The sequence below is a fragment of the Mytilus galloprovincialis genome, chromosome 3 (assembly GCF_965363235.1).
Source record: "Mytilus galloprovincialis chromosome 3, xbMytGall1.hap1.1, whole genome shotgun sequence".
Taxonomy (NCBI): domain Eukaryota; kingdom Metazoa; phylum Mollusca; class Bivalvia; order Mytilida; family Mytilidae; genus Mytilus; species Mytilus galloprovincialis.
In genome coordinates, this window is record NC_134840.1 from 81,763,553 (window position 1) to 81,788,439 (window position 24,887).

Here is a 24,887-nt window from a genome sequence, read left to right on the forward strand (position 1 = left end):
TTCTGAATAGCTCTTGACTAAATTTAAAGCAATGGTTGCAAAGAAAATAAGGTTTAATATTTAAGTTAAGCCTTTTTTACAAAAATATTTGCACTTTCCCTTCTGTTCGCCATTTGATAAACAAAAATAATCTTTATACAAATATTGTCTTAATTGGTTCTTGTTCTGGCTGAGATAGAATATAATTAATTTTATAAAGCTTCAGAGGTGCTCAATCTCATCTTATTGTTAGGGTTTCTATTTTTACATAACAGTATAGATTGTTTTTATTGTACTTGTAACATTGGATTAAAAATAAAATCCATTAGACAATCGGAAAACACCAAACACTTCTACCTTTCGGTAGCGGCCTTTTATTTATATCTATTAATGGGATGCATATTTTGAATAATCGTTTTCTGTAACAATCGTATAAAGATTTTTGTGTTAATGTAGGATTAAGAGCTTTGGTTTTTTATTCGATCACTCTGAAGTTTTTGTTATTGATATTTATATGAGCTGAAATGACAGAAACCAGAGTTTTTCAATCAATAGATTTCCCATTATAAGTTTAATCAATGAAAACAATATTGCTACCAGTGTGTTTGATTTTTGTTTACTTCTAGTGACATACAGGAAGACTTGGCAGGGAGGGGTGTGGTGAATTGATTTTATATCTGGGGTTATTTTGATTGATTGTGGCATCTCTTATTGCTTGAATTAATTAACACCAGGCAGTCTGTGGGAGGATAATAGGTAAAATGGAGCTCTATTTGATGTCAATATTTTTCACACTTATTAACTTAATAACGAATTATGGTTGTCATATTTCACGTTTGGAAATACTATGACAGCACTAAATATGTATATGACCATGAGGCTGTTTGTGTTTTTCTGTATTCCATATAAGGCCAAAAAAATATAAAGTATAGATACATTTTATAGTATTGATCAAGATAAAGACCAGTCAATATAAGTCAAACACTGATCTTAAGTTGATAATGGAGCTCTACATTGCGTTTACTTCAATCTTGTAGGTCTTGGGTTTGTTGCCATAGGAACAGTATCCACCAAAAGTATCCCTTTTCATTTGAGAAATTTGGCAAAAAGCATAAAATTAATTCAATTGCAACAAGTAAAATTTTGAAAAAAGAATACATGTGTAGGTACTAGTATTTTAAGTTTTTCAAATTTCATTTGTATATCAGAAACTTGCCTCTATTTGTTTCAAATTGATGTGATGTATTGCCAAGGAAGGGTACTTTTCATCCCTTGTTGAAGGATATTATATATGTCAGACTGTAATAAAATTGAGAATGGAAATGGGGGAATGTGTCAAAGAGACAACAACCTGAATAAAGAGCAGAAAACAACCCAAGGCCACCAATGGGTCTTTGTAAGTTGTCTTTTTGGTGGTATATCTCCTTGTAAATTGTATCATTGTTGACATTCATTTTCAAATATAAATAGAATATGAGATCAAAAATAAATATGAGTGTCAAATTTATGATACAATGAAGGTAGTATTTCAATTCAAAAATTGTTTAATAATACCTGTTATAGGCAATTATATCTTAAATGTGATCTGCATTTTGTAAAATAAGACTTTTCAGTGATACTCAAGAATAGGAACGTTTTACTTCAATCTTCAAACTCAAAGCGGGTTAATGGTAACACAAATCTTTTCTGAACTTTTAATACAAATGATTTTTCCTTACTTGACTTTATAAGACATGTAAGAGGAAAGTCCTGGGTAATAGGAGGATTGAGAGCTCCCAAACATGTTAACACCACAACATTCATTCAAAGTCTGTATGTGCTTGTCTGAAGTTGGGAAACTAAAATTCAGTGGATCTGGTTGATTGGAGTAATTGCTCATTGTTTTGATCAATTATAAATCTGACCAGTGGTATTTTTTTTTAATTGTTTCAGATTTTGTTATGCTTTAGTCTTTAGACTCGTAAAAAGGAAGATTTTTGAACCCAGCAGTTAATAAAAATTGTCCAAATTATTAATAATATTTGTATGCAGATCCATAAGGTGTAACACCACTAATTCGGGCCGGCCAGAAAGCACATACCAGAAAGTAGTACATTTATTTAACGCAAAATAGTTCCTACGCATGAGTGTAATTTTCAAAATATTTAGGATATTTAGGTATTTTTGGCATCAAATGAAAGCTGAAGGACTGGTGATCATTGTAGAACACTTTCGGACTTTTAATTTTAAATATTAAAAAAACTGCACCAAATTTTAAAAAGAGGGTTCATTTTGTCTGTTTGTCAGATCTGAAGTACCTGTTTTGGGACATCTGAAGTTTCGAGAACCAGTTCTTTCTTATATAATATGCCATTAAAGGTATGTTGATTTTTTCAGTAGAAGACACCATAAAGTGTTGCTTTGACATGCAATGATTGCCACTTTATTTGAACTTAAAATGAAAGAGGTGTGCCTGCTTGAAATGGAGGAATTTAACATAGAAAGCAATGGGACATGAATTAGTGGTGTACTTCCATAAGATGAATTTTGCATATATACCTTCTTGGCAAGCCAAGGGTAAGATCTGGTCACCTCTTCTCTTTAGGATCTTAACCCTTGATGCTAGTGAAGATGCATGCAAATTGCCAGACCAGTAAACTTTCTCAATTCTCTGGATTCTTTAGCCTGTAATTACTTTCAGTGCATATAGGCACCTACTTTTCAAAAGTGTTAATTATAGCTACTGTATAATTGCATATGTATGCAATGAGTTTAATTGCCATGTGCAATGTTCATCCTAATTGTGACAATCACATGTGCATGAAATTAGGAGGTCTTTTAGGGTTCTTATATTAATCTGATGCACACATATTGCTGGTTATTTAAAAAAAAATGAATTGCAACCTGAGTTTGTTTAAAGACTACAAGACTATTTGTTCCACAAGTTACAAAATCTGAACTAAGATCACATTAGAAGGTCTTTTCAAGGAGAAAAGCATTAATTTTCCTGTTTTGGCAATTTGGTGTTACACCATTAATATTAATTTTGTTATTGAAAGATATTTGGGAGTGCAGAAGTCCTGTGTTATTACAATGCTTGTGAAAACAAATACATTATGCAAAGTTGGATAGCTTGTCGTGGTTTCTGGCATCTTTTCATGATAGAGAATATGATGTTAAGATGTAGTGATTGATGCTAATTAGGGTGATTAGACATGGAAGTCAACCTATATTTATACATATTGGAATGACTTGTATTAATTAGTACCAGGTTTCTATCATGGTTTTGAGAGCTATTATTTTGAATCTATTCTCTCCAGACGTTTGATTAGGTTTTTTTGGTTAGATGCCTCTTAGGAGTATCATCATTTAGTGTTATGTCTCTCACAGTTATATAGAAAAAGATTCCAGACTGATTTTATAGTCAACATGATGCATTCATCATATTAAAGTACATACTAACATAGTATACACTTTTATTCAAATATTTATTTATTGCATTTTTCTACAGTTATTTAATTTGTTGGGATTAAAATTATTGATATTTTCCTCTCAAGGTGAAGTCTGTAAGGTGAACAGTGGTGAACTTGACTAGTTCAAAAGTCCCATTCATGTTCTAACTGCCTAACTGAACATTTTTATTTTAAGTCTTCAGTGAACATAATTCATATTGATCTTTTGACCTCAAGTCTTTAAGGTGTACTTGACTAGTAAAAGTCAAATTCATCTACTACTGTATTTCGTTTCTTGGAACAAATATAAGTCAAGACCCTTTCTACAGTCTGTGCCAAACTGTTTTAGAATTTCTCTGACCGAAAAAAAGAAATTTGAAATTTTCTGCTATATATATCCACCCAAAAATTCCTAAAAATTCTGTCTGACCAAAAGATTTCTTGTCTGACATTTTGTTGGACATACAGAGTTAAGCATACACTGCTTTCTAGGCACTTTATAACCTTAAATGTATGGTTGTTTGCAATAACCGACTTGGCTTTCAGATTGAGAAAAGACTTAGCTTAAGACTGGTCTCTTGAATTTCAAATTAATTAGAAAATAGGCTTTTGATTTAAATACAAATAAATTTGAAATGAACAAAGATATTAAATTGTACATTGCAAGGTACCAGATAAAGTAAGAGTCACAGCAATATGACTGAAGTACGTATACCTCCAGTAGAGGTCACCATGATACTTTGACTTTCAACAATTGGCAAGCTCTGAATTGCTCAGAGCCAAGTCACATGCATATGTTAATAAATTCAACTAAGACAATGAAATTGTTTGTTGACTAACAATGGCATTCCTTACTCAGGGACAGGCACATATAACAAGAATGTAATCATGGACTGAACTCCATGGTAATCTGTAAATAATTTGATCTGATTATCATGATTATGTGGTGATAATTTTGTCTTCACTTTCCCCATTAATATTGTATAGTCTGTTCATTAATACATTTGCATAAATTATATATACAGTCTGCATTCTTACAGATTCTGCAGAAAATTACTTATAATTCAGGATGATCATATAGCTAGAAAAAGTGCCATTAAATAAAAAGAATATCTATAAATAGAAACTGCATTCTTTCAGAATTTGCAGAAAAAAAACCTTATAGTTCAGAGGGATCAGATAGCTAGAATTAGAAGTGCTATAGTATAAATTAAAAAGAAAGACTATAGATAGTAACTGCATTCTATCAGATTCTGAAGAAAAATATTTATAGTTTACGCATGATCTGAGATAGCTAGAAAAGAAGTGCTATGAATTAAAAAGAAATTCTATAAATAATAACTGCATTTTTCAGATTCTGCTGAAAAATACTTATAATTCAGAATTATCAGATAACTAGAAAAAACAGTGCTATAAATAAAAAAGAAAGTCTATAGGTAGTAACTGCATTCTTTCAGATTCTGCAGAAAAAATACTTATAGTTCAGCATGATCAGACAGCTAGAATAAGAAGTGCTATAAATTAAAAAGAAAGTCTCTAAATAAATACTAACTGCATTATTTCAGATTCTGCTGAAAAAAACTTATAATTCAGAACTAGCAGATAACTAGAAAAACAGTGCTATAAATTAAAAAGAAAGTCTATAGGTAGTAACTGCATTCTTTCAGATTCTGCAGAAAAAATACTTATAGTTCAGCATGATCAGACAGCTAGAATAAGAAGTGCTATAAATTAAAAAGAAAGTCTCTTAATAAATACTAACTGCATTATTTCAGATGCTGCAGAAAAATACTTATAATTCAGAATTATCAGATAACTAGAAAAAACAGTGCTATAAATTAAAAAGAAAGTCTATAGGTAGTAACTGCATTCTTTCAGATTCTGCAGAAAAATACTTATAGTAAGTTCAGCATGATCAGACAGCTAGAATAAGAAGTGCTATAAATTAAAAAGAAAGTCTCTAAATAAATACTAACTGCATTATTTCAGATTCTGCTGAAAAATACTTATAATTCAGAATTATCAGATAACTAGAAAAAACAGTGCTATAAATTAAAAAGAAAGTCTATAGGTAGCAACTGCATTATTTCAGATGCTGCAGAAAAATATGTATAGTTCAGAATGATAAGATATCTAGAAAAAGAAGTGCTATAAATTAAAAAGAAAGTCTATAAATAGAAACTGCATTCATTCAGATTCTGCAGAAATATACTTATAGTTCAGGATAATCAGATATCTAGAAAAAGAAGTGCTATAAATTAAAAAGAAAGTCTATTAATAGTAACCGTCTGAACCAAAGTGTTTTATTATTCTTGTAAATCTTGAGTCTTGATCAGATTAATTGAGAAACAGTAGTTATGCATATGTTTAATGAGGTATCTAGTGTAAATGTAAGAATTGCGATGGCATTTGGCAAGATCACAAACACTGCAACATCATCATTGTCATTCTGATGAAACATCTAAAGCAGTTTGTAATCTTCTTCAACATATGGTCTTCATTCTTTGACTTGGTAAATTTACAAAGGGGTGCACATGATGATCATTATAAATTTGCAATATGTCATATGTCGACACTTTTGAGATGAATAGTTGCAAAATTACACAATGATTTATAATGTAAATATTAACACATTTGGTATGATTGCCATTGAGGCTTTTTTTCCACCAGAGACAAAAATGAGGTAGAAGGTTAGCAATTAAAGGTCATGGTACAGCCTTGAACTATGTTTTTTTTGTAGTTAAGGAGGTAGACCTAGGTTAAGGGAAATAACTCTTAAAATCATCAGTACGTTTGTGTCAACCATTTTCATAAATATATTCTAAGCTTCTAGGTTACATAGATTATTTTTAATCTGTTTCAGGTAAATGCTTAAAATACATTGATGAACTTGACTTTTACAAACGCTGAACTGATTTAAAGAGTTATCTCCCTGAACCAAGGTCTACCACCTTAAGAGTGTCAAGTAGTGAACTAATAAGCTAAATAATAATATCGGTTAAATTTGTTACAGTTTGTTATTTATTTCAAAAGGGGAGGTATTACTGCCTTTTTGATTACAAAAACTCCCAAAAGGATATTTAGAGGGGAAAAATTTTGTTTAATATTTAGGGAACCACTGAAGTATGATGGGAGCATACCCCCTCTTAGGTAGTCAGTGGGCTCCCACTTATGAATTTCTGTGTCCGCCAATGACTCCTACCCTTTTTAACACCTACTCTATGTGTACTATAACTATTTCAATAATTGAGACGGGTAGTTGTTTTTTCATACATTCAAACCTACATAGATGAGATTAAATCTAGTCATGCAAAGTAACAATCCGTTTTATTGAAAACTTCCCAATTTGTATGAATAATGAATATTGTAATTAACGGCTTTCAATCAAAATAGCTTTAGAAGTCAAGTGGGTATTTTTAGAATCCTTTCCAAATTAAGTATGATTATAACCTAGAGAATGCTACAACGATGTCAGTCTCTATTATGTTGAACAGTAGCTTATAGCATTTGTTGGGTTTAAAAATAGTCATTGTAATTTGTATAGAAATGTTATGTAAATAGAGGTTTAAATTATTGAAGATCTATTCTTTGCACTTTATAATCTACTTAAAGTGTCTTTGAAAAGAACTCTGCTTTTTAGCTGTACCTTATTAGATTTTACTTATGATATCTAAATACATTGAAAAGATGTCTGCTTGATTGAATATAATGTAGAAAAAATAGTCATATATTATAAACTACCTACATAAATTTATGTATGAGTTTTCACTTTTGTAGATATTGAATATAATGTTGTCTTAAGTATCAATCAGCCGATTGCAGCCAATTTCTAGTAATGGTATGTCTTGGGAATACTTAAGTTTACTCTGGCTTAATGTTATTTTACATAATATTTATTGATGTTCTCAATGGATCTACCATTCATTCTACATACATGTATCTCATTACGATTTATACACTCAGTACATAGACATATAGTATACTGTGAAATCGTGTTAATGGAATTAATGAATTAGATCAGATTGTCCAGTTGGCCTGTCCAGCTCATGAATTTTTAAATAGGGAGTGATCTATAGTTCATTTATTTAACAATAACACGCAATGTTAGAAAGTAGGGACCCAAGGTTAATATAATGGAGCCTCAACTAGATAAGTCAGTAATAGAATTAATGGTACCAATTACTGCATTAGATGCACATTTCAACAATGTTTCTTTACTGATGTTCGTAGCCAAAATATTTGTAAATCCCAAACATCACACAATGTATAACGAAAGCCTGGCATCTTAGGAACTCTAGCTTTGCTTGAGAGAGATTATTTTCTTGATTTAGATAGTTTCCAAAATTTGAACTTGAATAGTGATACCCTTAAGGACTTGCAGTCCATCAGCAGAGGTATTGACCAGTAGACAAACATCAGTTCTGGTACCAAAAAAAAAACTACCAATTTTACTGGATGCCCATTTCACAATCTGTCAATTATCTATTGGTCATAAAGGTACCAAATGTTTTTATTTGGCCACTTAAGCTTTTGGTTATACATTGCCTCTCTCAAAACCACCAATGTCAACTGGGCAATGTTAAATTCAACACCAGGCTTGATTTAATACTGAATTATAATCCTTGCATGGCATAAACAAGAAGAGATGATCTCCCATCCCAATCTCTTAGTATGAATAATTATAATGACAATCATGTTTATACCTGTGTAATTAGCAGGTGAAGTAAACTTTAACCTAATTAATTGCCAGGTGATGTAAATTTTATTTGTAACTCATTTAATTGATCCTTGACATGTATTTTCTACATCAGGCTAAGATTAATAAATGTACAATAAAATATTACTTAAAGTTTCCAGTTTCATTAACCATTTTTCTTGTTGATACTTTTTCTACATTATTGTAATTTTCCATTTGAACAGAAACCATTTGAGAATTATAAATGACAGGAAATATAGTTTATAGTTCTATACACAGTCCTGTTGTCATAAGTTTTCCTATGACATTTTCAATGAATTCAATTCCCAGCAGTGAACCTATAAATAATTGAAGATGAAAAATTCATGATCGCTCTGTTAGGCTATTGTACATAAAGTTATTCTGGTGGACTTATAATAAAAAAATTAATATGTACTGAAGTTAAACTGCTTTATTGGGTTTATATACTTTTTGTTGTAATCTTTCATGTAATTTGTTTACTCTTCAGTTTATATCTGACTCATTTTGTTATCTTACGATTTACATGGAATGAAGAAATTAGCAATAAATAAAGTTTATGTTTGGGATGAGTGTGCCAGGCATAAACGATTTACTAAATAGGTTGTTAATTAGCTTTATGTAACATCTTAGCGTGTGTCTGAGGTGGTCCTGATGGGATATCCCACAATTTTGGGATCGCAAAGTCTTGAGCCTGACATCACATCAAATACTGAGTACATGTATCTGTGTACAGAATTATTCCAGTTAATTATCCTTTATATAACATTTTAACAGCTTGTCTGAGGTGGTAAATCACACAATTTGGGGATCTCAAAAGTCTGACAGGGCAGGATCCAGCCATTTTAAAAGGGAGGGGTCCAACTATATGTCCCCATTCAAATGCTTTGATTGTCCAAAAAAAGGGGTACTTCTATAAGAAATCGTCCCAACATTTATGGTGCCGTGACCAGGTCACTGTCTGAACCTGACATTTATACATCAAGTACTCAGTACATGTATATGTGTCCAGGAAGTTTCATAGAATTATTCCAGTTTAGAGGAATTCAGATTTGGCTGTCAATATAATATACTGTTCATAATGAGGCCTTTAAAAGCTTGCTATGAGGTATTGGATAAGCTCATATTTGAAGGCTGTACTGTTGACCTACAGTTGACAACCTCTACATGGTTTGATCTATGAAAGAAAGTTGCCTCATTGACAATCATACCATATCTTCTTCTTCATACTTAGGGCCTTGTAGGCCAAGTGGTCTAAGTAGTTATACTGTAATCACTAGGCAACATTGAGGTTGTGAGTTCAAACCCACTTGCACAGGTGCACTTGACTCCAATCTTAAGTGACTAGGAATTTCAGTTTTCCTATTGAAGGTCTGGTCATGATTTTTTCAGGGCACTTTGGCTTCCTCCATTTATAAAATCTGACTGCCACGAAATAGCCTAAAAGTGGTGTTAAAACAACAACAATCAAACAATCAATCTCCTTTATGATATTATTGTATTCTTGTCGAACAACAAAAATAGTTGAATTAAGTTAAAAGTTTTATTCACAATTGTGAAATAAACTTTAAAATTTTTAAAAATAAGTTGATCTTTTAAAAGAAATATTTCATTTCACATCCCCAATGCAATTACAATTTTCAAATTTTACATTTATTGTGTAATTTAATTTTGCTGAAGGGATAGATACTTTGACTCTTGTATTTGATAACTATAATTGCATGTCAAGAACTATTGATTTTTGATAGCTGCTAGATTTTCAACAATTTGAAATGAGGTCGGAAAATCTTTATATAAACTTGTTACGCATAAAATTTTGTTTTTCAGTGAAAAAGATATAAATAAGGCCTTCGTTTTTGAATTTGTAATATATACATTTGTTGATTTTGTGCCTGTCACTTCTAAAATTAAATAAATGGTTGTCTTTTAGGTTTTTTAGAGAACTTTTCCTTAATTAGGTTGCATTCCAAGTCTAGTAGAAAATTCTATAAAAGATTTTTGTTTGTTTTAGAAAAGTCAACTGCACTTCATAACAGTTCTTTGTACTTTACAATACATAGACAGATTACCATTTTAATGTGTTATTATGATACCTCTGGAACCAAACATGCATGCAGAATAATGCACTTTATTTGAAAATAAAGGAATTTATTGAGGATTTTATGATGTTCAAAGGTTAATTCTTTAAGATTTAACGTAAGCATCGTGATTTTTAAGACACGACTTTGATTTTGCAGGGCATATTGCGTAAACAGTTATTTCCGCTTGCCTAACAATAGCACAATATTTTTTTATTTTCACTTCTGGTAATAATTTGTTGTATGCAGATGGCTATATGCATGTACAATTATAAAATTTTATAAATCTGTGAAATTTGTAGTTTTTACTAAACTTCCATTCCAACTCTTAATAGCAAGTAAAGTTAGTGGCATTGCCTATTTTCTTTTTTTATTATGTGGATTTTTTTGTTTTACTGTTCTCAATGAACTAGAATCATAACTTATTAGTGCTCAAGGGAGCTTTTTTTATGGATTTCAAAAGATACAGATTTTCACCTACATGTTTAAAAGATTTCTTTCGGACACAAAATCAACCTACATGGCAGCATGTATCAACAAAAGTACAATTGTTCCTCAATCTACAAATCCTACATGGGGGGGGGGGGGGGGGGGGGGGGGGGGGCCCAAAATCAACTGCATGGCAGCATGTATCAACAAAAGTACCATTGTTCCTCAATCTACAAATCATGTCATCCTAAAAATAAAAGAGTCTACTGTTATTATGCATCTGATTTCGTCTTTGACTCTTAATAAACTAAGGAAATGAATTTAATATGTAGACTTCAATCCAGGAAAGACTTTTCTATGGCTTTAAATTTAATTATGCTTTGAAGTAAAAACAAGATATATTTTTCTTTCTTGGCGCCCACTAAGACATATTTTACTAAAAAAAAATTTCCTTGTAAACAAATATTCTTAAATGAGCCATTTATATCTTTCGAAAGTATTTGGGTTGTATGCTTATCTTATTAGTTTCTTTTCCTGTCTATTATATTGTTAATTTTTGTCATTTTTTTTAACAAGACATATTTACCCAAAATCATTTGTACAAAGACAAAGTATATGGTATGCATTAAAAGTATTAAATGTTGACTTCTTGTATACATTTAATTTAAATATATTTATAATACTAGTCTACTTGGATGTTTTCCAAATTTAAAGGGCAGAGGTGGTTTTTAAAAAATGATAACAAAAATGCAATCTTTAAATGGGCTTCTTTGTTGAAGGTTAATAAGGTATAAACATTGTCTATCTTTTTCTGCATCCTTTTAGCATTCTCATTAGATCTGATATCCACCTACTTGTATAATTAAACATGTGTAAACAATTCTCGTTTGTTCATAGATACCTCATAATCATTATAGCCTTAGGCCCCAAAAAATATAAGTGTGGTTCCCGTTACCCTATCTACCCTACTTTTTAGTCTAAATAATAGCCTACCCTAAAGATTTTTTTGTCATTTTTCATTAAGCCCTGTTAAGGTCAGAATGCTGCTCCCATAAACAAATTAACGAAAGACTCAATGAAAAAAAAAAACCCAATAAAATTTAAAAAAATCCCTACCCTTACTTTTTGTTGGATGTAGCTGGAACCACACATACTATTTTATTTGGCCTTATGTATATTACTTGCTCAGATTTGCTTTTGTTTGTCCTTGCTCTTGATATATAATACATGTAATACCCTTGGGTGGCTGACATGATTGATTTCACAGCTGACGATGTGATTATTCCTTCGATCATTGTATACATTTACTACAAAGACTGTTTTCCTTAATGATGACTCCATTTGAAATATCTATCTGAGGTCAGGTTAGTGACTGAGGATAGATGAGAAAGCCAATGTAGTCAGATTGCCAAAGAAGTAATAATTAATTATCATTTTCATCTTTTCTTTGGTAATGAAATATTTCAAACCAAAAGGTCAGACAGAAACAGTGTCATTTACGTAAACTGTTGTAAAGTGTAGTTTGTGATATGGAAACCAGACACTATTATGTCACATTTTTGGGAAAATGAGTTATTGATAATATACTAGAAATGCATAATTTCACTATTAAAAAAGAAGATTTCTACCATTTGTACTTATAAATGTACTTATATATATAAAAGAATGAGAATGGAAATGGGGAATGTGTCAAAGTGACAAAAATATATATATTATGACTTTGTATTTAAAAAATAGTCAGTCAGTTGACAAAAGCAAGTTCCCACTCACAAAATGTTGTATTGCTTCAACTAAAATCGGTATTTGTCAAAAAATAATACCAAGTAACTGGATGACTGATTTTTTGATCTGTTTTTTAATCAGTTTGAGGACTTCTGAACAATCAAATACATCATGTACATTGACTCTGAAAAAATACTTGACACAAAATTTGATATTGAAACTATTGATAAATTATTGAAGACTAATTAATATTGTAACTTAAACTGTAATGTATAAGATTATGGTAGTTGATAATCAGATAAAAAAACCTCCCTCTACACACCCTTGTTAATGATTATCAGGCTGCTGTCTGCTTGGGTTTCTTTCCAAGTCTGAAGACAACTCAAACATTACCCTTAAATACATCAAGGCATTGATTCGGTAGTGGAATGTGCACACAATGTATTCATTGCCAAGGATAAGTAGTCTTTTATCACATGACCTTCATCCTGGTAGTTAAAACATAGATTCCGACAGCGTTTTAGTTTCTGCAGGCATATGTTTTTGTTCTGACAGTAATGATGTTTTATCTTAATTTGTCAATTATTATGCATGTAGTTGATATACAGATTGACGGTGTGGCTATTAATTCGATACTGGTAACATTTTGGACAAGAGTTTGGATCTTGTTCAAAATTCGGCTTTATAGAAATGTCCTCAGTTAAATAGGTTTTCTGTTGTATTATGTCTGAAAAGTTTTGAGATAAGAAACTGATGAGTAGTTCCATTGGTGAGCCATGCTAAATAACAGTGAAGAAAGAAAGATCTGATTAAAATCAGATTGGCTAGTACATGTTTTGTATTGTAATCCCTGAATTGGCAGACACTGTCTTTTCATTAGTGTTGCAGACACAGACGGTTGAAATAACTTGTATCATTTTATGGAAGAAAAATTGTACAATGACAAGATAGAGAAGAATACAAATCACTAAAAGCAATTTTAAATAACTTGCTGATTTTACAAAGCTGTCTCAAAGTCAAGTTAAAAATTTGCCCAAGTTTCATGAAGAAAGAATTTTTTTCAAGACTGATAATTAAACACAATGAGTCTACATTTGTTACAGAGATGAGATACAAATTGACTTTTGTAATTCATTGTGATGTACATAAAGACTGTCTGTCTTTTAATTTTTAGCAGCTAAAGAAAAAAAAATCTCACTCAAATTTAATTCTCAGACTCAAATTCCTTTTCAAATCAAGAAATAGATTTGTTTTACACGTTTTGGGAGACAGGTGTTTCATTAAATTCTTTGTAATTTAAAAACTGAAACAAGAAACAAAGGGGAAGTATTTTTTTTTATTAAAACAAAGGAGATAACAATTTGTTTGCATGTATGTCAACAAAGACATTAATATTAAATCTAAGTTACATGTGCATAGAAGTGTGAACAAATTTCCTGGCAACTGGTTTATTCAATTATAATTTTTAAACATTAGATTAGTATTGAAATTAATTATAAGATTCAGATGGAACAGCTTGCTGCTGATGACTCTACAACAGATTAACCTTAGTTCCCACCTGAGTAATTTTGGTTTTAATAAAAAAAAAAAAAAAAAAAAATCTTATAATTAGATCTGAGCTCCATGTCATGAAACTTGGTACTTGTAATACAAAATTTGTGCATGAAACGCAAAATTCTAATTTATGATTGGTTAGTTTCTAAGTCTGAGTGAGACAATCATATATCCGCGCATGCTTAAAATTTTTATAACCTCAAGACCTGACCACTCACAAAACAATTGCCGATTGTAGGAATTAGGTGGAAAGAAGTAATTTCATAAAGGACAATTAGTATGAATTCTTACAGTGATTTAGCGAGATTCCTAATTCATGCTAGATTATGTTTATTAAACTAATTCAAGTTATCCAACTATAAGAAGTGGTCTCAATATGATCTTATTGTGAACATTTACTTGCATTGTTATCAGCAGACATATAAGTTTCTTCATGAGAAAATACTTCAGCTTCCTAGTCCTAGAGGCATAGAATGTTATATCTTATCAATATATATTTTAAAAAAAATAAAAAAATGACTGAACCAACCTTCAATTTCTTTGGCAAATATGTGTCTTACTTTTTAGTACAGTCCAAACGTGTTCTTCATGACAAAAAATGATCGTAAGACCAACAACAGTATTCAAAACACAACATAGAAAGATACAACCAAAAACCCGGTATGACACATCTAACATTTTTTTTTACGTCTTTGCTGGATGCATTGTTTCATGAAGCTCTTTGTTTTTATTTTTTTAGGAAACTTATCAACATCAAAATATTTGATGATGAAGAATACGAAAAGAATGAAGAGTTCTATTTAGTGCTTGATGAACCATGTCTTTTGAGAAAAGGATCAGGTACTTATATATTTATATATATATGTGTTTTTAAGTCGTAAGATTTATACTCAGAACTTCTTGTTTTAGTGTTGAATTTATATATCTCCCAGAGGATGCAATTATATATTGCTGATGTCTGCAATCCAGCTTCTATGGAATTGGAAATTAATACAACCTTTTCCACTCCTAACACTTTATGTCAGATTAATGGAAATGTGTTTTTGTGAAATGAAAAACAAATATGCAGATGTTGTTCTATAAATGAAATGTTAAGTCGATTGGAACTGTGAAATCTGGTTTCAGGAATAATTTGCAAATTGTTCAAACTGATTTCTGGTACCTGGAATTGCAAAACATTAAGCTAATTTCTGGTATCAGGAATTGCAAAACATTAAACTAATAATTTGAATTTGAAGGTTGAATAACTTTTCAAACCCATGATTACTTTTAGGTCATGAGCTTAAGGTTTAAAATTGCTTCTGCTTGATTTTAAAATGTCGAATTAATTTGACATTTTAAAACTGTCAATTTGAATTAAACTACACTGTAATAATTGGTATTCGTTAGTATAATAGTTTTCTGCAAAAGTTATCAATGATGAACCATTTTGAATGAACCCTGAGTTAGTTAAAATTGCAGCAATGCTGTAAAGGAAAAGATTGAAAAAACAGCACACATGTGATACATTTTAAATGAACCCAGTTAGAAAAAATTGCTGTAAACATGGTAAAGGAAAAGATTGAAAAAACAGCATATGATACATAAGAAATGAACCCTGAGTTAGTTAAATCAGCTGAAATGGAAAAGAATAGGGGGGAAAAACTAAGATACATACTAAATGAACCTAGTTAGTTAAAACTGCTGCAACAGAAAAGAATGAAAAAAAGTTTATGATTCAGTTTGAGTGAACCTAGTTAGTTAAAACTGCTGTAACTTTAAAAGAATGAAAAAAAAAACCAAACATAAGATACATACTAAATGAACCCAGTTAGTTAAAACTGCTGCAGCAGAAAAGAATGAAAAAAAAAAAAATCAAGAAAGATACAAATTAGATGAAGCCAGTTAAATAAAAGCTGCTGTATAGAAAAGAATGAAAAAAAGCATATCACCATATGATTCATTTCGAATGAACCCAGTTAGTTAAAACTGCTGCAACGGAAAACAATGAAAAAAAAAACCCACATATGATTTATTTTGATTGAACCCAGGTAGTTAAAACTGCTGTAATTGAAAAAGAATTAAAAAAAAAGAAAAAAACATAAGATACAAAGTAACGTTCTAAATGAACCCAATCAATTAAAACTGCTGCAACAGAAAAGAATGAAAAAAAGCATATGATTCATTTTGAGTGAACCTAGTTAGTTAAAACTGCCGTTACGGAAAGGAATGAAAAAAAACAACATAAGATATTTTTTACAGATCAGTTAATACACATTAATGAATCACCAGATGAGATATAATGAGTTATTATAATTACAAATACTTTCAATTAATACTGGTGTACATGTATTTAGAACATCTGGTGTCTGGTTATGATAAATCGGTTAAAGATTAACAGATGTAAATCAGCATTTCTTATGTAACTAACATGTTATTGAAGCAGTGTTTTAATTAAAGCTGATTAGAAAAAAGATCTTGACTTCTTGAACGTAAGCTGTGTTGCAACAGTTTTTAACAAATTTAATCTCCTTGATGTTGGTTTATGAAAAATTCATGGAATGTAAATTTGAAGCCATTTGGTATTTTTAACTTCTGAATTTCAAAAAAAATAAAAAATTAGTGAGCAAAATGTATGATATGATGTGGGATGTAGGAAGCCAAAACAGAGACATTGCAATATAATACAACATTTGAGTGGCCTGCAGTTAGTTTTTTTCAAGTCAAAATGAAAATATTGACTTCTGTGTGTTTCTTTTACTTTTAGTCTTTTTTAATTTATTAAAAAAAAAACCCACTTATTTGGTTCTAACATAATAGTTGCTTATGAGACGGCATATCTTTCTTTAGCAAGTATTAAAATCTTGAATTTTTTATTAGGTTTAGATCCGATTAATAATTAATATATATAATTGAATAAATTATGGACAAAAAAAAACCCAACCTTACTAACATTAGTAATTCTATATTCTCTGAAAACACAAATCTAAAGAACAAATTACTTTTATGCAAATTCCCCCCAAAATTGCTATTCAGCCTTTCATGATCTAAAGAAGTGTGATTATAAATGTAGTGTTGTGAAAAACTTTTAAAACTTGCATGGTAATTTTTCTAGACTCCGAGACAGAGGAGGGTGAGGAAGATAAGTATATTGAAAGTAAATTGACTCTTTTTACATTTGCTTATAGATGTAGTGATATGGTGTTTATTGTTGATATTAAAAGTTACATAAAAAATTCAGTTTAGCTTTAGGAACATTGGTCTGAAGTGAAGATATTGCATGATGGTTAAATTATTTTTCCCAAACTAATTTGTTGTTTATCATTTTTATACCTTAGTCTATGTGGTATGATGTACTCTGGGGGTATAATGTAATAAAAATCAGACCACTTATATGTATTTTTCCCCAACTAATTTGTTGTTTATCATTTTTATACCTTAGTCTATGTGGTATTATGTACTCTGGGGGAATATTATGTAATATAAATCAGACCACTTATTTTCTCCAGAACTAATTTGTTGTTTATCATTTTTATACCCTCGTTATTGACTGAGATACTATGTATTGGGGGTATAAATGTACAATTTTTTATATTATTTTTCCAAGACTAATTGGTTATGTTGTTAAATGTTTATCATTTTTATTACCTATCCATTCAAATCTCAATGAGGTATAATGATGTAATCAAAGGTTATGAATGTTATATAAATCAAAGCAAGTTTGTTGTTTTTCATTTTTAGACCCTAGCCTATATATAAGCTTAGAGGTACAATGTATTCAGAGAAAGGGCATGTTTAATGAGATCTATATAGTTTTCAACATATTATCATACTTAAATTCTTTACGGTAAACATTAGTAATTTTCATCCAGACATTTTACAGTTGGGATACCAATTTTTAAATGGAGACTTAAGGATCCACTCTTGGAAAGTAAGCGATGTGATGGCTAATTTGATCTTGCTCCTTAGGTTTCTTTTAATTTCTGATGTATTACCGGTATATATAACATATAACGCACTTGTATTTAAATTCCACAGAAAAAAGGAAAAGAAAAGGTAATTAGTTTCATACGTACCTGTTGGTATTATATGAATATTTACTTACCAAACTTGTTAGCTTATTATGCTTATTCTAATTACGGAATAAATTGATATGACCTCCAAGGGTTTTTATATGAATCAATAATTTTATCGTCTTTCTACGAAATTCGTATGAAATCTTTAATATTTATCGGTAGAAGAGTTGATTGAGTTTTAAGATAAATCAAATAAAGAATGGATATCAAATGTACAAATTTACAAAGCAGCGTTTTTTTGGAGTTCAGTTTCATGGAAAAACATTTAAATCACTTCTGTACAAAGAAAACAATAATATATGCATAATGAAATATTTTCTTTAAAATGGTTGTATCCGGGTTGGATATCTAAAAAAACAAAACAATTTTGTAATACTATACACAGGATGATTTTCTTTGTTTGTTAAGCTTTTCATTTAAATAAAAATTTTGCCGGGATCAATGCATTGTGAGAAGAATAAATATTTAACCTCCAAATTTTTTTACCCATACCAAAATAAACACTGTCATCGGTGTCATAAATGTAGGTATAAAAAGATATTTAAAGCTGAGTTATCATATTCAATCAGATCTAGACAAAAATAGTGGGCGTAAGTTTATATTTAACCTTGGAATTTACAGTGACTTGACTGATAGTGTTGCTATCCAACAATTGCAATTCATTCAAAATTTTGACCAAATTGCAATTTGTTTTATTAAACCAAATTGTTCAACTGGTCAGAAATTTGAACAAATTGTTCAGTCAAAATGTGAAAGTGCAAGGTGATAAAATAAATCATACTTACAATCCTATAAGACTTTAACTCCACTGTGTTGATGTTATTTATAAATTAGTTTATCAATCTGTATAGGTATATATAGCTATTACCATACTAAAGGTGAACTGTTTTATTTGTAATTGCTATAAAAATGTCCAAACTAAGCTTTTATATAGTTTTTCTTTCAAAATGTATTCTATATTCATAAGAATCACACAGTATATGAATAAAAACATCATATTCAGTAAAATAATTTGTAAAATTGCAATATATTTGTAGGAAGGGGAGATAATCTTTTTTGGTTTCAAAAAGTCTTTATTCAAAAGAATAGTATTTTAGGTTATTTCCCCAAGGAAACTTATCAATAGCATATTGTTATTTCACATATAGTTTACTGAATATATGATGTATTATTTTAAATGATATATGATTCTTATAAATATAAAATCCTTTTCGAAAGAAAAACTATATAAAAGCTTAGGTTGGACATTTTTATAGCAATTCAAAATAAAATAGTTGACCTTTAGTATGGTAATGGCTATAATATAACATATATGATATAATATATCAATACAGTGGAGTTAAAGGCTTATAGGATTGTAAGTATATTTTATTTTATCACCTTGCACTTTCACATTTTGACTGAACAATTTGTTCAAATTTTTGACCAGCTGAACAATTTGGATTAATAAAACAAATTGCAATTTGGTCAAAATTTTGAATGAGTTGCAATTGGTATAATTATATTATATCATATATGTTATATTATAGCCATTACCATACTAAAGGTCAACTATTTTATTTTGAATTGCTATAAAAATGTCCAAACTAAGCTTTTATATAGTTTTTCTTTCGAAAAGGATTTTATATTTATAAGAATCATATATCATTTAAAATAATACATCATATATTCAGTAAACTATATGTGAAATAACAATATGCTATTGATAAGTTTCCTTTGGGAAATAACCTAAAATACTATTCTTTTGAATAAAGACTTTTTGAAACCAAAAAAGATTATCTCCCCTTCCTACAAATATATTGCAATTTTACAAATTATTTTACTGAATATGATGTTTTTATTCATATACTGTGTGATTCTTATGAATATAGAATACATTTTGAAAGAAAAACTATATAAAAGCTTAGTTTGGACATTTTTATAGCAATTACAAATAAAACAGTTCACCTTTAGTATGGTAATAGCTATATATAACTATACAGATTGATAAACTATTTTAAAAATAACATCAACACAGTGGAGTTAAAGTCTTATAGGATTGTAAGTATGATTTATTTTATCACCTTGCACATTCACATTTTGACTGAACAATTTGTTCAAATTTCTGACCAGTTGAACAATTTGGTTTAATAACACAAATTGCAATTTGGTCAAAATTTTGAATGAATTGCAATTGTTGGATAGCAACACTATCAGTCAAGTCACTGTAAAAGGACATTGAAATTTCAGTGTTGTTTATTATAATATAAGGTCATCCTGTGATTTCGATAAAATCTTCCTGAACTATTTACATTTTATAACTGTGAAATTAATAGGTTCCTGTTGATTGTTTATAATGTCAAAACATGTTTTTCACTAGATTTCTTATTCAAGGAGGCTTTTAAAACTTCCATCAGGAATAAAATAAAATTTGGGTGCAAAGTTGCTGTTTTGCAAATGACTGGCTCATTCCCTGTTTTTAAGCATGAAACATCACATTCATAATAAACACATCCAAGTCCCTTACTGACTGATGCTGCAATCAGTTTTGCAGCTTTTTAAAAAATCAAACTTGTATTGCAAGTCAAAACCTGTGTATGAATTCATCTATAAGGCATATTGTTTTCTTTCAATCCATACTGCGTTGTTATACCCCACTTCTTAAATGGGTATAGTCTGTTTGTTCGTTCCTTCATTCATGTGTCTTTAATTTAGTTGTAACTACAACAGTTCTGAAACATTAGTGACTGGATTTTAATCCTACATTTATAGAATTTTTAATATTCGATGGGTTGTAGAATTTATTTGTTTTTCATTCCAACTGATTTTTGAGATTTCGTATAACTGAAGTTCAGAACAAGACTTCACCATATATCTGACGACTGTGGGGATAGGGTTACGACTGTGTGAGGTCTAATGTTACATTTTTGGGGTGTTTGTTTTATGATTGATTCTTTATTGCCTTTTATTTACAATATTTTACTGTTTAATTTTTGAATATCATCTGTATCGTCTTTCCTCCTTTTCAAATTTTCCAGATTTTTTGCTTGTTTTCCAACATTATACCAATTTATGTATGTCCAACTTGTCTGAATGTTTCTCAAATCCATCATATGTATTTTTTTCTTGTATTGTTGTATAGTATAATGTATAAATGTCCGTTACTCCCTATGTAAAACCTTTCACACTGTTATATCAAAATCTACCAGACCTTTTGTATATTTTCCCCGTCATGTTGTAATCATCGTCCATTTTCATGTTCATCCATTGGAAGCATGGGAATCTTTTGCATGAGATCACATGTTGTTGACCCTTTTTTGTTGGTGTTATGATGTATGTATAATTTGTGGAAATCCTATTTTTGATCTGGGCAGCGGAAATCAATCACTGTTCTGGATGTAACTTTGTTAATGTGTGCTAACGAGATAAATATATTATTTCTGATGTAATCTCTTCTTATTGAGCATGAAATAAATGGTTTTGTCTTTGTTGTCACAGTTAGATGTAATTTATTAAATATCGGTGATAATTGTTGATAAGAGTTTCAGCAAGGCAATTGGTTTCGACACAATAGTATTGACAAAATATTCTAGAAGTATTTGTGAAATACAAGACCCACAGTACACATGGTACAGCTTTTGACAATTTGAAAATTGTCAAATTGTTAGTGAAGCAATAAATTACGGGAAAATTTATCAGTTCTGAAATTTCTGAATAGTTGTGATTTATTAAATAACCTAGTGTACAAATGGATTTCAATAATAAAAAAAAGTTTAATTTTTTTACCTTTTTGTTCTTTTTGCCCTTATTTAAAGAAAAAATCGGATACATTCTCTTTATATATTTTTTGATGATTCAATATATATCTTGCTTTAATTAAAAAGATTGCTACTGTAATACAAACATTCAGTTTTTAGATGTGACTCAATAATGGGATTTTGGTCTGTCTGGTTATGTAATTGTCTGATGCAAGAAAAAGTCAGAATTATTAGAGAAAATGTAATAAGAAATTATATCAATATTATCTATTTAATAGGAAATACAGAACCTCTGCCAAATGAAGAAAACGAAGAACTAATGGAGATGGGAAAGCCTCGACTTGGAGATACGACAAAGATTAATATACATATTATAGAAAGCTATGAATTTAAGGTTTGATATGCATATCAATTTTGAACAAACAACACTCCACCACCCCCTTCCTACACATACAAACAAAACCTCATGTGCATTTTCAACTTATAAAATGTTAATATGATAATTTTTTTATACAACAATAATCTAGGCACCTGTCAGTTCATTTACCAATTTTTCATTTTAAGTCTGCACCTTCTGAACACAATTAAGACTTGAACATATTCAGTCTGCAACTTGACAGTGTTTAGTTCCATTTCAGGTCCGTCAGAAACCTACATCATCTTTTCTGATGCTTCAATTTGCTAGTTGGTATTATGTTTAGCCGAATCACAATTCATTGTGTTTATATACCGGTATACAGAAATATGTTAGCTACATTAATATCTACTACTGTTTGAAATGTGAGATTGCTTGAAGAAATGTAGCTATTTGCAGTAAAAAACCCACATCCAGCAATTTATTTTGTTTGTTTAATGTTTGTGAGTTTCATTGAGCAGGAATCCATGGATAATATTAAATTATCAGTTGGCTTCACAGTTACTAGTTAACGGAATAATTTTTATTAAAAAATGTGTGTTTTTTATGTTCTTCCATCTAGAAAACTAAATATTTATGTTAGATAAAGTTTCATTGATATGGAAATCCCTCACAACGCGAGCAAGAAATCGGCTAATGGAACCAAACTTTGAAAGAAATCTCCGATAATGACATTAGCTGATTGATACGGAATCCAACCGAAAAAGACAGCTCATGTCCACTTTTGTAAACAATCTTTATCGACAGCACTGTTCTCTTGTATCGTGTTTCTGAATACAGATAAGGGTCTTTAGTTCACTATCGTTTAATAGAAAAAGTCTCTCAGACTTAATGAATTATGTACTGATTCAGTTAAAAGATAGGCCTTTCGTACTAGCAGTATTCCCGCATTTTGGGTAAATGTAATGAGAAAGAATAACAAAAGAAATCTCTTGATGTTAAAGATTACTCTACACAAAAACTTTATTGGAAATTTGACTTGGGATAGAATAACAACAAGTTTTAACGCCGTGGATCCATCTTGATTGCTTGTGTGAGAATTAAACCTGTTAAATAGAAGCTTTCCAACATTGAACAATTACGTTAGATGATCAAAACCGAGTTTTTGTTCGGTTTCTTTGAGAAACATGTTATATTGATAAAATGAAAGCAATTAACATTTGATATAGTGGATAGAAATCAATAGGAAAATGATGGCATTATGATAAATGAAATATTTGTAATGACCTATATAACGAAAATTGATCACAATTATAAATGATTTTCACTAGTCAGATATATAATGCAGATAATTAATGATAATTGTAGCAGTTTAATATGGAGGCTTGAACACGAGTCATGAAAACCTGATCTTTTGAACCTTACTTTCAATTTTTTTGCACCAATTTTCACTAGTCAGATATATAGTGTAGATAATTAGATTAATGATAATTGTAGCAGTTTAATATGGCTGCTTGAACACAAGTAAAAAACACCTGATCTTTTGAACCTTTCGAAATTTCTTTACCATATGTTTTATGATGGTATTTGGAAAACAAAACCGTAAACCTCTATGATTTCTATATTAAACTAGATATCATCTTGTTCTATGATTTTTTTTGTGTATGGGTTGAAAGTACTGACTGGATTTTTTAGCCTCTTGATAAATTTCCAATTCAGGGGGTTGGGGTATACGCTTCTTTTTGAAAACATTTTTCTTCTTGAATAATAAGCCATCACTGTAATTAACTTACCTTCATCTTAATGAATACAAAATGAGAAAAAAATGGTATTTTAGATTAAATACATGAAAGTGGAGATCATTAATTCTCTTCAACTTGCTGCAAAACCTAATGTGTCTGATTTCTTTATCATCTTCTTTCATTTCAATATTGAATAGATGCAGCCTTGCATTGTCTATGTCTATAATTGTAAGTTGACTAGCCGTACATAGAATCTGCTCATTTCAGTCTGTCACATTTGTTAAATCCTTTTCACGTATGAATTCATTTTTCTGTAAGTTTAAAAGCATAAATTGAAAATGGTTTATCGGAAGAAAAAATTGTTAGTCATTGACAATCTGCTGGCTTAGAGATTATTCATTCTCACCTGAATTAGTTTCCTTGTAATTTTCCCGTGCCTTTTCATGAGGAAAAAGTCACTTTAGTGAGTCATTTTGAAGTCTTGGGAGTCTAATTGTATAGATATATGAAGAGTTTTTTCTAAATCATGTTCCTGAAAGGGAAGTTCTATGGATTCAATTAATTGCTTTTTGAAATGTTCATGTACCATTACATTAATTTATGTTAGATTAACCTTTGCAAACTCCAGGTATTAATAGAAAGCTCTTCAGAATTAATAGTTCAATTTGAACTCTTTGATCTTGTAAAAAAAACAAATTGATTTTTTTACAAATGCATCTTTTTATATATTAGTATGTACTTTTACGTCATAAAATTGGGTGTTAGCTTTTAATAAGTACGTGAAGAATACTAGTTCGCATACCCGTGTATTATAAATTGGTATTTAAATATTTGAAGTTACTTTATCAAATATTGATATGATATTTGTACTCTGTCCACAGTGACAGCTTGTCGCTAATCATAATTTCTGAATAAAATCAATTCCATTGATTATATAACTTAATTCAGGCTGTATTAATCAATTGTACAGTGAGAAACGGATAAAAAGAAATCATTTTCACCATTCTTAGTTGACACAAACTATATATGAGAAATGATTGTACCTGCTATCATGGCTATCAACATATTTTCTCAATGATATTTTAATAAAA

General features: G+C 29.9%; 1 protein-coding gene across 7 annotated transcripts in view; it reads left to right on the forward strand.

Moving 5' to 3' along the window:
• Positions 1 to 24,887, forward strand: part of LOC143069116 (sodium/calcium exchanger 3-like) — a 51,638-nt gene that overhangs the window by 12,062 nt on the left and 14,689 nt on the right. For 6 of the 7 annotated variants that reach the window (XM_076243583.1, XM_076243589.1, XM_076243584.1 and 3 more), the window contains 3 exons: positions 14,647 to 14,747; positions 17,002 to 17,043; positions 21,978 to 22,093. In XM_076243583.1, coding sequence (XP_076099698.1) covers positions 14,647 to 14,747; positions 17,002 to 17,043; positions 21,978 to 22,093 — 259 coding nt within the window. The remainder of the gene's footprint in view (positions 1 to 14,646; positions 14,748 to 17,001; positions 17,044 to 21,977; positions 22,094 to 24,887) is intronic. The other variant, XM_076243590.1, reaches the window with a different exon arrangement.